This window comes from Panicum virgatum, chromosome 7K (assembly GCF_016808335.1).
Source record: "Panicum virgatum strain AP13 chromosome 7K, P.virgatum_v5, whole genome shotgun sequence".
Lineage (NCBI taxonomy): Eukaryota > Viridiplantae > Streptophyta > Magnoliopsida > Poales > Poaceae > Panicum > Panicum virgatum.
The window spans coordinates 3,360,403-3,377,328 of NC_053142.1; the positions used below are offsets into that span (position 1 = coordinate 3,360,403).

Consider the following 16,926-nt stretch of genomic DNA (forward strand, 5'->3'; position numbering starts at 1 on the left):
ATCTGGGGCTCGTCGGCATCGGGGTCGGACTGCTCAGCGTCGTCTCCGTCGTCGGCGTCCCCCAGGACAAAGAGGAAGATGTGCTTGCAGACCCAGTTGAGGCCATGGCCGAATCATTCGTTGCAGTTGAAGCAAAGCCCAAGGTGACAATGCTCCTCCATCTCGGTCTGCGTCAGGCACTTCACCTGGCGCCTGTCGACGGTAGCTGGGGTGGATGTGGTGGTCGGCGCCGCCAGTGGAGGCAGGACCGGCCATGGCGTCGGGGTGGGCAGCAGCCCCCTCTGGCGAGGCAGGGGTGCGGTCGCCGCGGCGCAGTTGTCACGAAGCTCCAGTTTGCGTGCGAGGCTCATGGCAACGGCGAGGGACTGTGGATTATGGATCTCGACGTTGAGGCTGAGGGGCGGCTGGAGTCCGGTGGTGAAGATTTGAACCTTCTGCCCTCGGAGAGGTGGCCGGCTTGTGGAAGTAGCGCCTCAAAGCGGTCCTGGAAGTCGACCACCGACCCGGTACGCTTGCAGGCCATCAGTTCGCCCAGAGGATTGGATCGCACGGGAGGACCGAAGCGGATGATCAGTAGCTCGGTGAAGCGGCGCCATGGTGGCGTCCCCTCGTCGCACTGGAGCTGCATGTACCAAAGCTGGGCGCTGTCTTTGAGATTGTAGGACACCATCCACACCTTTTCTTCCCCGGCGATCCTCTGTTGACAGAAATATGACTCACAGTGATTGAGGAAGGCGAACAGGTCGGATTTGCCGTCGAACTTGGGGAAGTCCATCTTCTGGAAACGCGAATGCCGGTCATTGTGGTGCTCGCGGGCGAATCGGTCGCACTGGCCGGAGGACGAGGAGTCGGTGTGCTACTCCTGTTGGAGTGTGTCGACCTTGGCTTGGAGGGACTCCACTATCGCCGTCAGCTTGGTGATGAGGGCGGCGAGGGCGGCAGTCGTTGGTTCTGCCATCACGGAGGAGATGGACGGGGTCGGGGATGGCGGCGCGGCGGAGGCGGAGGCGGGAGGGCTGGAGGTGGTGGCGGATGAGGAACACCTGGAGGCTGATACCAGGTTGTCAAGGGCGTTGGCGCCCAAGACAGCAGTGCCTCGGCTACGGAGCTCATAGCCTTGGCCGGCAATGGCGCTGGGGGTTTTGCCTAGGCGCTCTATGGTGGAGAGAGAGGTAGAAGGTGAAGAGGGAGATTAGGGATAACTTGTATTTGCTTAATTCTCAAGAGTGCCGATTACATCCACTAAATAGGCTCATGGCTGGCTAACAAGAGGGAACAAACCCCTTAATTGTAGCTAATCCGCATGCCAATCTGCATGTTTGCTTGGCTAAACTCACGCCTAACCACTTGGCGCTGGCGGTTGTTGCTCCTGTGGGCGTGATCGGCGGCGGTAATGCCGGCCCCACATGACAGAGAGCCTTTGGGAGGTGATGTCCATGAAGGTGCGGCCAGCAGTGAGATTTGGGTCTGCCCCAAAATCTTCAGGTCTTTGTTGGTATTTTGCAATGTCACGAATAAAACCCGCAAGCGCACGGATACCACTGTAGCTTTCACCCAAGAGTATTCCAGGGTATCGTATCCACTGAAGAACGTGAGTACGCTATCTACGGGTTCAGGCTCATCCAAGGACACACACGCCGGTGTGGAGAAGACAGAAGAGAGGACTTTCTATATCTAGAATCTATGCCTAGAAGAAGAGATCACGTCGCCATTATACTTCGAGCTAAAGGTGTCGACTGGCTTATACAAGCCGATAGCTCCTAAATGATGCTCTATCCAATATCCGAACGTGGAGGATTACTAGAAGGCTCGAACAGGGTTGTCACCACCTGCCGGCTACCTCTACAAACCGTGGGACTATCAGACAACTGAGTGGTATAGTTCAGCCTAGACACCACGTCTACGCCTTTCCCTACTAACCTTAGCCCTGGCCAAGACTACCCTTTTCTATCCGGGGTCTTAAGCTAAGATCAAATGCTACTCGCTAGCATACACATCAACTAATATATGACAGATATGATAACTTGCGATCTAAACTCTAATTCCAAATATACAAACAAAGAAAGTCTCGAACACTTACAACCAAATAAGCATCCGTCGAGGTACAAGCGGAGAAGAGTGCCGACAAACCCGGCACTTCCCCCGACTCCTCCTCACTCTCCTCATCTTCTTCTACACCTTCTAGTCTACCTAAGCATCTAGGATGAAGGCCTCAAGCTCCAAGGGAGGAAGGGTGAGTTGAGAGGGTGAGATGTGTGTGTGTTCATTCCTCTACCCCTCCTCTTGTATTTATAGGAGGGAGCCACCCCGAGATCGCAGCTCATCTCTGCAGAACCGACATTGGGAGCTAGTGAGGAAGCACCACATGGCAAAGTTGAGGCGGTGGGGCCCATGGGCCTGGTCGGCCGACCAGTAGGTCAGCTAGCCTGGCAGTGGCCCCACTGACCTTCCCCTTTTGTCCACGTGTTCCTTCCTGGGCCCACTTAACATTGGCACGAGTATTGGCTCTTGTACTGTTGGTTTCTTGCTCTGGTGGGCCATCTATTCCACATTCTGACACGTGTCGCGTCCTGATTTGCTGGAACGTTATGTCCTGGATTAAACCACACCATTATACTGCAAAATCAGCTGGAAATCACTTGCAGACATTCTAGAACATCACCTGTGGAATCCGTTAGTAAATAAATCTATCCTAGCATTTATTCCACATTTTAGTCCCTTTTTGTGCAGGAGTTGACGGTCGAAATTGGTCGTTAAGGACCGTCAACAGTCTTCCTAGAGTCTGCCATTCCAGTTGCCATGGAGGTCGGCTCCCATGGTGAGATGTCTAATGCACCTCTGCAACTGTTGACACCAATCATGTCATTTCCATTGTCTAGTCATTTTATTCCATCTTTTATGTTCTCTTGGTAATATGTGATTTGGCCATTAAAACTTTTGCTAAATCATCAAGTAAATTATTAATTTCAGTTTCACATTTTTGCATTCTAATTCTAGCATTTTCAATGTTCCTACTCATTATTTATTGGGTTTCATGTAGGAAACTAATGCTAAATGAATATGCAAATTATTGGGTTTCATTTTGGTTTAGCATTTTTTAGGAAATGCATTTTAAGATCATCACTGTCAAATTTTGTGAGCACCTTCTCTCCCATCTTTCTGTTGTGCTGATGCACTAGATTTTAGGAAATGCTTCTTTTTGTTAATCCTCATGTGTGCTTAGGCATTTTTTGCGATAGTATTTTTTGTTGCTATTAGATGGATGTATCTATCATTTGGATGGATAAAAAATTGGTTGTCATTTTTTTGCTACCAGTTGGACATATGCTATCATTTTTTTGCAAAGTTGAGTAGCACTGGTTGACTAGCCCATCTAGCTCAGGTCCTAGAAAAATCCACCGAGCGTCTTACGATTTTGGGACAGGAAACGAGGAGCTGTCCTTTATTTTCGCTCACTAGAATCCTGTAACCCCCAGTAGTAGTGATCGGGCTTTAGGGGCTAGTCAACCAGTGTATCTACTCTTATTTGTAGGTAACTTAAACTAAATCAATAAGCAAATTATTCAGTTTAGTTTAGCATTTCTGTGTTTTAACTTTTAGCATTTTTTGTGCTCTGACTTTTAGTTTTCTAGCTCCTACTGTTCACAAAACTGTCCTAGGATGAACCTGCTTTTTTTAATGATGATCCCGCTCTCTCACCTGTCCTAGGAATTCTGAGTACGATGTCAAGATCACAGAAGCAGCATCAAGGCCAAGCGGGTGGGTCACCTCTTACAAATCTAATTTTGTAGCCTTGGTGAATTCTGAGTACGATGTCAAGAGCACAGAAGCAGCATCAAGGCCAAGCGGGTGGGTCACCTCTTACTCATCTAATTTTGTAGCCTTTGTACATGTAAGTGCAAAGTATAGTGTTATATTGTTTTCATTTGCAATTTCTGTAAATGCTTGGTGGCTTGACTAAGAAAGTGCAAAACTACACACCAGATGTCTGCAACCCACAATCCTTTCTACTAGTATTATCAGAAGCATTTTAACAAATTTTAGTAGGCATTTAAATACTATTCAGGTAGCATTTTAAATGTTCAGTTTAAGCACTTTCATAAGTCACATGTGATAGAATCTCTTTTTGTATGGAACCAAGTCTTTTACACCATTACAATCATAGGCCAAATAGATTATATTTCAATAGATGAACAAATACAAGCCTTCTCTGAATCAAAAGTCTCTTGCTCATTTCTCTATACATTTTTGGAGAAGTGTGACTTGGTTGACTTGCAAATCCTACACTTATTTCTCTTTGCTTGTGCATTCATCCCCTTAGCTATAGCATATTTTTCCTTTTTCGTATCATTCAACTTTTGATCTTGGTGGGGTTTGTTAGATGTATATGTACACTTTGTAGTTTCCCCATTGTATAAGGGGTTTTGTGTATATTTCCTAATACCTGTACATGTATATAGTCGGGTCTAGAGCCCCCATATTGAATACAAGTGCTATTCATAATATGGTATCAGAGCGCAAAGGAAAAGCGGCGGTCGACGGTGAGAGCGCAAGTAGTTTTTTTTTGAGTACCTTACTGTCTGGGGCAAAATGAAATGACAGATCGAGTCGCAAGAAGCCACCAGATCAAAACAGTAGTCCTCTTTCTTTTCTTTTTTCTTTTTTTTCTTTTTATTTTTTTACACACGAGAGAAGTGTCTCTGTTAGGCTCGGATGAGAACCAAGCAAAACAGAGGAGCACTACTCACGCAAAACAGAGGACCACGCAAAACATAGGGCCGACCAGGAGACCTTGGGGGCGCGGACCTTGGAGGCGTGGTCTGAGGCGGGCGGCGGACAAAGGCTGGGGCGACAGCGCGGCACAGCCCGAGGCAGCGCAGCCCGACAAGGAGGAGGCGATGCGGCCCGACTAGGAGGCGCGACCCGACGGCCGCGGCGCAGGCGGGCGGACGCGTCCCGGCGGTAGCGGATCTGGGCGGGCGGATGTGTCCCGGCGGCGGCGGATCTTGGCGGACGGGCACGTCCTGATGGTGCCAGCACAGGCGGGTGGACGCATCTCGGTCGAGAGTGGCAGGAGGTCCCGACGCGGCGCGGCCTGAGGCGAGATACGGCCGTAGACGACGACGAAAGGGCGGCGGCGTTGGCCCGAGGTGGCGGCGCGGCTGGATTGGAGGACGGATCCCGGCGGCCTGGCGGAGGATCCGGGCAGCGTGACCACAAGGAAGCGTCCACGGGTGGGCGGGCGACGAACAGAGGATTGACGTAGAGGCTGCAGAACGAAGCAACCAGCATGCAAGTGCGATGTGCAAGGCTCAGAAGGTTGCTCTGGAGACTAGGCACACTTATGACTTTTTGAGTCATCTTCGTGATGAGTTTGAGCAGCTTCGAGCTCAGTTGGTTTCTCGTGTGCCCTGTGTTTCTCTGATGGAGGCTCTTGCTGCTGTTCGTAATGAGGAGCGATGTCTTCAGAATGCGGGTCTATTGCAATCTTTGTCTTCTTCAGTATTGGCTGCACGGTCTTCTTCGTCTTCCGCTGTCGCCCCTCCACCTAAGGCGCCTCTTCCAGCAGCGCCTTCTTCTAAGGTCGGAGGGGGGTGGTCGTCCTCATTGTGACTATTGTGGTAAGAAGACTCATGTGGAGGCCTATTGCTTCAAGAAGAAGAAAACTCAGTCTCGCTGAGGTGGTAGTGGTCGTGCTTCACAGGGTACAGGTAGTGCTGGTGGTTCTGATACTGGAGGCACTCAGCGGAGTTCTGTTGGTTCTGAGACACAGGAGATGCTCATGTTGCTTCGTCGCCTTGCTGCCTCTACACCTCCAGGAGCTGCTGATTCTGTTACTCTGTCCTCTGCACAGTCAGATACTGCTACCGCTTCTCATTCTTCTTCAGGTACCTTTCCTTGGATTCTAGATTCTGGTGCTTCTTTTTCATATGACTCCTAATCGCACTAGTCTTTCTTCCATTAGTACACCATCTTTTCCTATCACTGTTCAAACCGCGGAAGGATCATCTCTCTCTGTTGCAGGACAGGGAACTCTTTCATCTCCCTCTTTTCATATTCCTACTATCTCTTATGTTCCCAGACTAACCATGTAGCTTATCTCAGCTGGCCAGCTCACTGATCATGGTTGTCATGTGATCCGTGATTCTGATACTTGTTGTATCTAGGATCACATCACGGGTCTCCTAGTTGGTACTGGCCCTCGTCGATGTGACTCTCATCGTCTCTGGGAGCTTGACTGGCTTTGTCTTCCTTCCGCTGCTTCTGCCAGTCTCGTGAGTTCTTTCGCGTCTACATCGTCCGCATCATCTTTTGCTCAGTGGCATCATCATTTGGGACATCTCTATGGCTCGCGTCTATCTACGCTTGTTCGTCGTGGTCTTTTAGGGTCAGTCTCTAGTGATGTATCCCTAGAACAGTGTCAGGGTTGTCGTATAGGAAAACAGCTTCAGCTTCCGTACTATTCTAGTGAGTTGGTGTCGAAACATCCTTTTGATCTTGTTCATTTTGATGTATGGGGTCCGGCTTCTTTCGTTTCGAAAGGAGGCCATAGATATTATTTCATTTTTATAGATGATTTTTCTCGCCACACATGGGTTTACTTTATGAAAAATCGTAGTGAGGCTTTGTCTATCTATAAAAAATTTGCCAAAATGATCCGTACTCAGTTTGATACTTCTATTAGGGTCTTTCGTGCTGATTCTGCTAGGGAGTATTTATCTGGAGCCCTTCGTCAGTTTCTTTCTGAGCAAGGCAATCTTGCTCAATTCTCTTGTCCTGGTGCTCATGCTCAGAATGGTGTCGCCGAGTGTAAGCATCGTCATTTGCTTGATACTGCTCATGCTCTTATGATCGCTTCTTTGTAAGGATCACCGGGGTGTCCGACCCTAGAGGGGGAGGGGGTGAATAGGGTCGCTAATCGCTTTCTATCCTAGGGCTCAATCTATTTGCATAAGATAAACCGAACACGTCCTACATATGCTAGTTATGACTAAGGTTTATCTATGCTACTCTCTACTTACCCCTAAAAAATTGCAACCTATAGCCAATCCTAATCAAACTAACTAGGAAAGTAAAGGTACGCAAGATAGAGTAAATGCGGAAATGTAATACGGTAAGTAAAGAGGTAAGGGAGAGAATATGCAAACTCCCGTGAAGACACCAAGACACATGATTTAACGTGGTTCGGTTAGGACACCAAGTCCCTCCCTATGTCCACGGCCACTTGTCCAACACGAACAAGTGTGATGCCGAGTCTCTTTGTTTGATCACCGTCTTGCGTTTGCCACCAAGGCTCCCAGCAAGCAAAGGCTAAGTGACCCCAAGTCACCAAGACAAGGCCACCACCACCGTCTCTCTCGAAGCGTCACCAACGGCACCGTCTTCACTATCGGAGCTTCTCACCAAGAGGGGTCTCCTTCCCCGCACAAAGTGTCGTTGCCTCTCCACACCAAGTCGGTGGGTCACACGATGAGTACACAAGATGCTTGCCACAGCAAGACTTTCACTCAAGCTAGTTCTCTCAAGAACTAAGCCTAAACAAGCACTAAGCACTCTCACAAGTGTGCTTAAGCCTATATGATGTACAATGAAGCTCTAAGGTGGTTGGAGAAGATCTTTAACTCTTTTATGCTTCCATAGTCTCCAGCACCCTCAAATGACCTAGCCTTGGGGGTATATATAGGCAGCACAAGCAAATATAGCCGTTGGAGAAAAGCTACCAGAAAAATACTTAATGCCGGTTAATCCGACGCACCTCCAATAGCCATCGTCGGTTCAATGGGTGATACTAAACTGTCCGCCTCAAAAACTAGCCGTTACGTGTACGGGCAATCAACCGATGCTGCGTCGGTTTAACCGGTGAGTGTAGTTGTCCTGTGAACTCTGAAAAACCAACTCTCTGGACAATTGCACCGATGTTCACCAAGACCCAATCGTCGGTTCTTCCGGTGTATAGACTTTGCCTCAGCTTCTGGTTCCATTGCACCAACGTATTCAACTTCCGTAACATCGGTTCAATCGGTGAAACCAAAGTTCCTGGTGTGCTCCAAGTCAATGCACCGACGTATGTGATTTTCTCAGCGTCGGTTCAACCGGTGATACTAAAGTATGTGATTTTCGGGCCTAGCTACACCTATCTTTTCTTTGTCATCACTTGAACCTAAAAGCCTGAGAATGGTCATCTTTAACAATCATATTAGTCCAAGTGTTGTGTTGTCTATATCAATCACCAAAACATTATATTGAAATATGGCATGAGAGGCCATTTTCGCTACATTCTTCTATTCCACCACATTTTTGGGCTGAAGCTATTTCTATCACCACTTATCTTATTAATATTCAGCCCTCATCCTCTCTTCAAGGTGGGATCCCGTTTGAGCGTCTTTGTGGCAAGCTGCCTGACTATTCTTGCCTTCGTCTTTTTGGGTGTGTCTGCTACGTGCTTCTTGCACCTCACGAGCGCAGTAAGCTGACCGCTCAATCTGTTGAGTGTGTTTTCCTGGGATATAGTGCTGAGCATAAGGGGTATCGTTGTTGGGATCCTGTTGGCTGTCGGATGAGGATTTCACGAGATATTACTTTTGATGAGTCTCGTCCTTTTTATCCTCGTCCTTCTCCTGATGCTTCTCATGCATCTGTCATTGAGCCACTTCTTACCATGATGCCATTCATCATCAGGAATGGCAGCATGCTATGGCAGAGGAGATTGCTGCTCTTGAGCACACTGGCACATGGGATCTTGTTCCTATTCCCGCGCAAGTCTGTCCTATCACTTGTAAGTGGGTTTACAAGGTTAAGACCCGCTCTGATGGTTCTCTTGAGCGCTACAAAGCTCGTCTTGTTGCGCGTGGTTTTTAGCAAGAGCATGGTCGGGACTATGATGAGACATTTGCACCTGTGGCTCATATGACCACTGTTCACACTCTTCTTGCTTTGGCTTCTGTTCATGAGTGGTCTATCTCTTAGCTTGATGTGAAGAATGGCTTTCTTAATGGTGAACTCCGTGAGGAAGTGTATATGCAGCCACCACCTGGGTACTCGATTCCTGAGGGGATGGTCTATCGACTTCGCCGCTCGCTTTATGGCCTCAAACAAGCTCCTCGCGCTTGGTTCCAGCGTTTTGCCTCTGTGGTCACTGGTGCTGGCTTTTCTGCCAGTACTCATGATCCTGCGCTCTTCGTTCATACTTCCTCTCGTGGTCGGACTCTTCTCCTTCTTTATGTTGATGACATGATCATCACAGGAGATGACCCTCAGTTTATTGTCTTTGTGAAGGCACGTCTCAGTGAGGAGTTTCTTATGTTTTATCTAGGTCCTCTTCGGTATTTTCTTGGGATCGAGGTTTCTTCCACACCTCAGGGTTTTTATTTGTCCCAAGAAAAGTACATTCAGGATCTTCTTGATCGTGCTTCTCTCACTGACCATCGTACTGTAGAGACTCCCATGGAACTTAATGTTCATCTTCGTGCCACTGATGGGGAGCTTCTTGCAGATCCCACCGTTATCGTCATATTGTTGGGAGTCCTTCCTATCTTGGTGTTACTCGTCCTGACATCTCATATGTTGTACATATCCTGAGTCAGTTTGTGTCTGCTCCCACTCAGCTTCACTATAGTCATCTTCTTCGTATTTTACGTTATCTTCGTGGGACCATATCTCGTCGCTTGTTCTTTCCGCCCTCCAGCTCTTTACAGCTTCAGGCATTTTCTTATGCTACTTGGGCCAGTGATTCCTCTGATCGTCGATCTCTTTCTGCTTATTGTGTTTTTCTTGGTGGTTCTCTCATTGCTTGGAAGACTAAGAAGCAAGTAGTAGTTTCTCATTCGAGTGCAGAGGCTGAGTTGCGAGCTATGTCTCTTGTGACAGCAGAGGTTACTTGGCTGTGGTGGTTGCTTGAGGATTTTGGTGTTTCTTTTTCTGGGCCGACTCCTCTTTTGTTTGACAGTACAGGTGCTATCGGCATTGCTCGTGATCCGGTGAAGCATGAGCTCACTAAACACATTGGTGTTCATGCTTCATATACACGAGCACAAGTATAGGATGATGTTATTACTCTTCGGTATGCGCCTTCAGAACTTCAGTTGGTAGACTTCTTTACTAAGGCACAAACAAGAGTACAGCACAGGTTCTATCTCTCCAAACTCAGTGTCGTTGATCCACCTTGAGTTTGAGGGGGGGGGGGTGTTAGATGTATATGTACACTTTATAGTTTCCCCATTGTATAAGGGGTTTTGTGTATATTTTCTAATACCTATACATGTATATATTCGGGCCTAGAGCCCCCATATTGAATACAAGTGCTATTCATAACAGGGTTGTTTATGTTTGGCGATGTAGTTGCACGAACAGTGACAGCTAGATTAGTTTGGGTATCAAGGTTTACAGTTGAGATGCCACCAACATGATGTGCCTGCAGGCGCATCTGATTAGTTACTGAACTTCATTAGCCAGTTAGAAAAATAATAGCTATGATTCCTCTTTAATTTTTCAGTTCTTAGAGCAACACCAAGAGAGTAGCTAAAATTTCTAGCTAAATGACTATCTAAATAACTAGATAAAAAATAAAAAGCTAGTCAAAGGGTGGGAGATCCAACAGCCTCTCCATCCATCCCTCTCCTCCACTCTAAAAAACTGATCTGCCAAGTGGGGCCCACTCGTCATCCCCCTTCTTCCCCTTCTTCCTTAGCTCGGCCATGGTGGCTCCTGTCGGTGGCCCTCTCTGCCCCGACTCGGCAGCCATCTCCGCCCCCTCCACGGCATGACACGGAGCGGTGCAAGGACAGCGGCCGCCGGTGAAGCCCGCCGCCCATCTCCCTGTCCTCTAGCTCCCCGTCCCCATCTCCCTGCTCCTCGGCGGCGACGGGGCGGGCGGCGGAGGGTGAGCGGCGCAGGGCACGACGGAGGTCGGGCGGTAGCATTGGAGCGCGGCGGAGGACGGGTGGGGCAGGGCACAACCGAGGGCGCGTGGCGGAGGGCGCGCCGGCTGCGGAGGTGGACCTCGTCTGGGATCTCAACGAGGAAGACGTCGGCCACGCTGCCCGGCTTGCTGGGGAGGCACGCGGAGGGAGCTCGCGTGAGACCTGACGTGTGCCATGGGAGGACCTCCCGTCACCGCCGGCCAGGGAGCTGAACCCACCGCCGGCCGTGTCCTCCCCCTCGCCGACCGCCAAGGATACCGGCGAGGAGGCGTCCCCGGAGAGGTTCTGACGGAGAGCTCGACGCCGCGGCGGTAGGAGGCGACGGCGGGCAGGATGGCTATAGCACCCCAGCGGCGAGGTCCCGACCGCGAGCGTGGGCGGGAGGGGCGCAGGAACCTAACTCGCACGGGCAACGAGGAGGATGAAGTCGCGGGATGGCGAACGGTGCCGTTCGTGAAATTTGGCTATCGGAAGCCGCTGGAAAAAGAACCAGATAGCGAAGGAAGAAGTTTGGAGAAGCTATTGGATCCCGTTTTTATCTCTGTTTAGGTATTTTTAGCTATCCAACTGCTTTTAGAGAAACTGTTGGAGTTTCTCTTACATTGCAGGTTCCAAAATTATCCAGCTGGGGAGATCAAGTACAAAGGATGAAGCAGATATGATGTGCAGTATGAACCAGCTCAAGTAAATAATTACATATGTAGTGAGAGCAAGTAAATTTATTGCATTTTTTTGTCTAAATGTGTACTTCATTAGACAAAAACTAGGCAGTGGGCACTGATTGTTCTTTTTCTATTGTGCTAGGACAATAATATCTTGGAGACATTTGACGCCCAGAATCAAGCATCTACTCTTCAGTTTCCAGCTATTCTTTTGAGGGCACGGTGTTTGAAAGGTAGATGCTTCATGCAACCATGTTCAAACAAGTCTTTATTTGCTACTTCTTGCTAAAAGTTTAGAAAGTCAATCTTTTTTTGGTGTTAGCTTATTGTGCAAGATAAAGCATGCAGAGAAACTGTGGTTCAGTCAAACGCCATAAAATTATATCCGTGGAGCTGCATTTCTGCATGGAAGATAGTTTTTATTTTGGAAAGTCCTCAAAATGGTTGCATGCATGTTCATCATTAGCATTTTAATAAGTTTTAATAAGCATTTTAATGCTATCTGACTAGCATTTAAAATGTTCACATGAAGCAATTTAGAAAAAAAGTTTCTGCTTTTTGCCGATTAGTGCAGAAGTATTGCATGCAACTTATGCTAAATCAACTAGCATTTTGGTAGAACTTATAAGCATTTATAGGTAGGAATTAGGCAACAATATTATTATAGATGGGCAATTATGTCGTTCCCAATAAGCATTTTCTGCCTAATGTGATGGTCTTTATCTTGCTGTCCTGAAACTAGTTGCATCCATATTCATCATTAGCATTTTAATAAATTTCAATAGGCATTTAAGTACTATCCAATTAGTATTTAAAATGTTGGCATGAAGCAATTTAGAAAAGTTTATGCTTTTCCATCGATTAGTACATAAGCGTTGCATGCAACTTTTTCCTTAGTAAGCAATAATACGATTCTAGATTAAGCAAAACAATACATCTTAGTAGGCAATCTTTTATCGAGCATACATCTACTAGCATTTGTACTAAATATTATCCCCCTACCACTATGTGCAACCAGCATTCAGCAACTGCAATGCAATAAGGTCTTCCATGCAGTGGACAATGATTATTGGTTTGGTTTGGTTTGGTTTGAAACTTTTTGATCGTGCTAGCATTACCATTACCATGAGGCTAGTGTTCTTGACAATTTTTTTTATTTCTCGCAAGGTTTGTTACTCTTCTATTCTGTTGCTCCTAACTCTTGTCTGAAGTGGAGCAAGAAGATCGAGCTTCACGGGTTAACAAGGACCGAAACAAGTACCGATGCGTTTTGTGGGCACACCATCTTCAAACCAATGACTAATTTTGGTCCAAATTATGTTGTGATGTTTGCCTGGCAATAATCTAAATCCAGAATGTTTCAGTTTTGCTATAAAGAGTCAAAGACCGGTATGGTCTAGGCTCTGCATGCCCCTCCACATCATTTGGTGTGTGATCACAATAATGTTGCATCAACACTACACTATATACTCCTAGGATAAATCTAACAATTTTGAGATTTGGCATATCAGATATTATCTATGCAGCTTTGTTGCTTCATTTAGTGTTCAATATGTGTGCCGCCACCTTCATCCAGCAAGTGGCGAGGTCTGGGAGCTGGCAATTTTACCTTTTCCGTGAAGTAGTGGCATTTTAGATCAGGAGAGATGCATACTGTTCTAGTAGAAAAAAAATGTGTAGGCCATCCAGCGAGCAGGCGCTCTGCCCAGTGCATGTCCACACGTGCGGAAAAAGTAGAAGCAATTGGTTTTTGCCGAAAAAGAAAACTAGACTTGTGTGGTGTACCATAGGCTTTCCAGAAATAGGGCGGCCGTACGGTTAGGCTAATTTACGGCCTGCTGTAAGTTAGCCAAGTCCATATATTATTCCATACCCAGGGTATGGAATAGCCCTATCATATATATATATATATATATATATATATATATATGTGTGTGTGTGTTTGTGTGTGTGTGCGCGCGCTATTCTACGTGTAGATTAGCATTCTACACCCAACCATAGCCAGACAGCCCACCTTGCCAACCTCGGACCGCGCGACTCGCGAGCCCTTACAGCCCAACCCACGCAAGGCCTGGACAGCCCACACGCAAGGCCCGGACAGCCCACACACGCAACCCACCCCCATCCCCCACAATCCCGATCAGATTACACCGAACCTAACCTATTTTCCCTACCCTTCGGCGATGGCGGGATTCGCAGGCACGGCAGCACCCGATGTAATGTCCCGCCTCCCCGAGGCCGGGCCCGCTTACATCTGGCAGCTTTTTAGGATATAGACTACCCTCACAGATCAACACAAGTCTTTTCTGCGCACTTTGTACTCACTCATACGCACCCGGGAAGAAGTTCCCGGACAGTCACCCATCCCAAAATTGCTTCAGGCCAAGCACGCTTAACTTTGGAGTTCTTTCGAGATCGACTTCCAAAAAAAAAGTTGTAATTTGTTGGTATGAATACCCTATTAATCCTATAAGCCATGTGCTGGGATGTCACATACTCACCCCCTTAAGAGACCGACGTCCTCGTCGGTCAATCCCAAGCTAGAAACGTCCTCTCTTAGCCACGTCCCTTACGTCCAGTGCCAACGGCCCATGTGCGACGTCCTTGCGTCCAGTGCCAACGGTCCATGTGCGACGTCCGTGCGTCTAGAGCCAACCGCGCATCCCAGACGCCCGCGCACTGACCCGCCACGTGCCCATCCACATGGCGGTGGCGTCTGCGCCCCCACGTGCCCGTCCACATGTGTTATCGCCATAAATTAACAGGGTTAATTTATGGCCCAAAAGCAAGTTGGGCTTAAAGCAGAAGATTAAGAAGGCTTGTAAATCGGCTCCTGCGTGAGCATTTGGGCCACATGGGCCATGTATCTTTAGATTTAGTTCAAGATTAGAGATAGAGTCCGATCAGGACAAGATATGATTAGATTGTTTCCCAAGTCTCCGGACTATAAATATGTACCCTATGTTATTCAGAGGGGAGAACGTCATCACGTCTCGCAATCAACAACTCTTGGCGCATCGCCACCCCTAATTCTAGGGTTTCATCCAAGTAAGCGCCATGCTGCCCTGATCGCTTCTTGCGATCAGGGCAGCGTTGTTCTTGCTTTTTACCTTGGTATTACTCGTACTGAAGCGTTTTTATGGCGAGTAATGCTAGTTATCCTGATGTTCGTAGCATGGCTTTTAGTAGATCTATTGTGCTTTGTTGCTTATCATCTACGAATATCATGTTGTTTTTCGTGCAGTCACGTTTCAATCCTATGCTAGTTCTTCTTGTGTAGAATTAGTTGCACGGAGACAACACCCTACTTTTTTTCCGTCTAGTAGATCCAATCTGTTACGGTTTGCTCTTGTACATAAGAGTTGGCGTGATATCTGCTAGGTTAGGCCTTGCAAACGGATTGGATGATCCGGTGATGTATTAGATGGTTTGCCTTAGTCTTAACAGGGAATTGATCCGGGAATTGGCTTTAGCTTGTTCTTAGGCCTCTATTCTGATTAAGGTTTAGTTATTTATTACGTTCATTAGGCCTAATCACGTGTAGGATGTTCCGATCTAGCAGTGAAGCTTTTACCATCGTGGATTAGATTAGTTAGATCTAATTGAAGCAGCTTTACATTTATTTGCTTTATTTATCAATATCCGGATAGATGCAGATCTAATCTGACACTGGGACTCGATCGGCTCTTTAAAGCCGATGCAAGAGTCGTCCCAGGGAGCCGACCACGGCTCGGACTTACGTTTCCACGTGTTTGTGTATGCAGGCAAATCGTTGCAAGCACGTTCGCATCTTCCTGATCGGGTATAGGTCAGGTGGCATGCCCTGCGTCTTCATAAGCCCCGGCGACCTCCCGGCTCTTCGTGTTGTCTGTCGCTACTCGCCGGTGGGTTTTGACCGACAACAACATGCCCGTGCACTTACGCCCATACGTGCCCGTGAAACCGGAAGAGTTGTCTCTGATACCATTCTGTAATGTCCCGCCTCCCTGAGGCCGGGCCCGCTTACTTCTGGCAGCTTTCTAGGACATAGACTACCCTGACAGACCAACACAAGTCTTTTCTATGCACTTTGTCCTCACTCATGCACACCAGGGAAGAAGTTCTCGATCGGTCACCCATCCCGAAATTGCTCCAGGCCAAGCACACTTAACTTTAGAGTTCTTTCGAGATCGGCTTCCGGAAAAGAAGTTGCAACTTATTGGTATGAGTATCCTATTAATCCTATTAAGCCCTGGACTGGGATGTCACATACCATCTCTTCCTATTGTGGAGTTAAGCCTAACCTGATCAAATGCATCCTGTGTTGTCTTCCTTAAGTTCATGCATTTGCATTGTTGCATCTCATTTAGGTATGTTAGATATGCAATGCGTGGAATCGGAGGACGATTGGAAGTTGAATCCACAAGACGGAGTTAGTGGAAGTATCCTGAAGATAGAAGGACCAACTGGAGCAACTGAAGAACCGGCCCAAGGTCGGGCTTAGTATTAACCCCAGGCAAGCCCGGGAGCATAACTCTTATTTTCAGTATTCAATGTTTATTTAAGTATTTATGCATTTATATTTCTAGGAGTTGTGTGAAACCCTAGTATGCATGTCTCTCCCTAGGTACCTTACACGTCTCTACTAGTATATAGACACCGTTAGAAATGCCTTGCTAAGTAGGAACTCGGTAAAAGTCGAGTGATTCTGTCACTCGCGAGATATAGGTCCTTGTTACTTATGGAAAAATTACTGGAGAATGAATCATTGAGAAAAGAAAGGAAAAATGGAGACCGGGCGGAGATGAATTTAGTTATGAATATGAAATGGATGGAAAGTAAGCCCCCGCTTGTGTCGATTGAGGACCGTACCATTGTTGGCCCTGCTGACCGAGGATTGAACAGTACTAACCACATGCCGGAAGTAGGAGGCAGTCGAAACCGATAAGCTGTGTACTGCTTTACAACGATACTTTGAATTCCGACCTGCTACGCTGGGCGTGGAAGTTGGCGGGTGTTGGATGGATGCTGCCTTCGGGTTCTCTGGAAAGTTCACTGTGAGGGGCCCATCACCTGGGTTTTAGCAGGCGTGGTTCAGATGTCATGGTAACAATGGAAACAATTGATGCGTGTGGCCCGACGGGGCATACATGTGTCGTGTTGGTTAGATCCACCTTGCAAGGTTAAATCGGATTGATTCGCGGTGACTCGCGGATATGAGAGCCTTGGTCACTGCGTCGCATCGTAGTAAAGATTTGGAAGTGAGATGGGAAAGTTGAGGCTGTGAAATATAGCTGTGGTACTCTGAAAAGATAATGTGATCAACCATGCTTGCTCTAGATGTTCAGACAAATCTAGTTGGTATC

At 47.5% G+C, this 16,926-nt stretch overlaps 1 protein-coding gene across 1 annotated transcript; it reads right to left on the bottom strand.

Moving 5' to 3' along the window:
* Window positions 1-346: 346 nt before the first annotated feature.
* On the bottom strand, window positions 347-775 carry LOC120643106. Its single transcript, XM_039919628.1, has one exon. It carries the CDS (start codon window positions 773-775, stop codon window positions 347-349), a length of 429 nt encoding a protein of 142 aa, XP_039775562.1.
* Window positions 776-16,926: the final 16,151 nt, after the last annotated feature.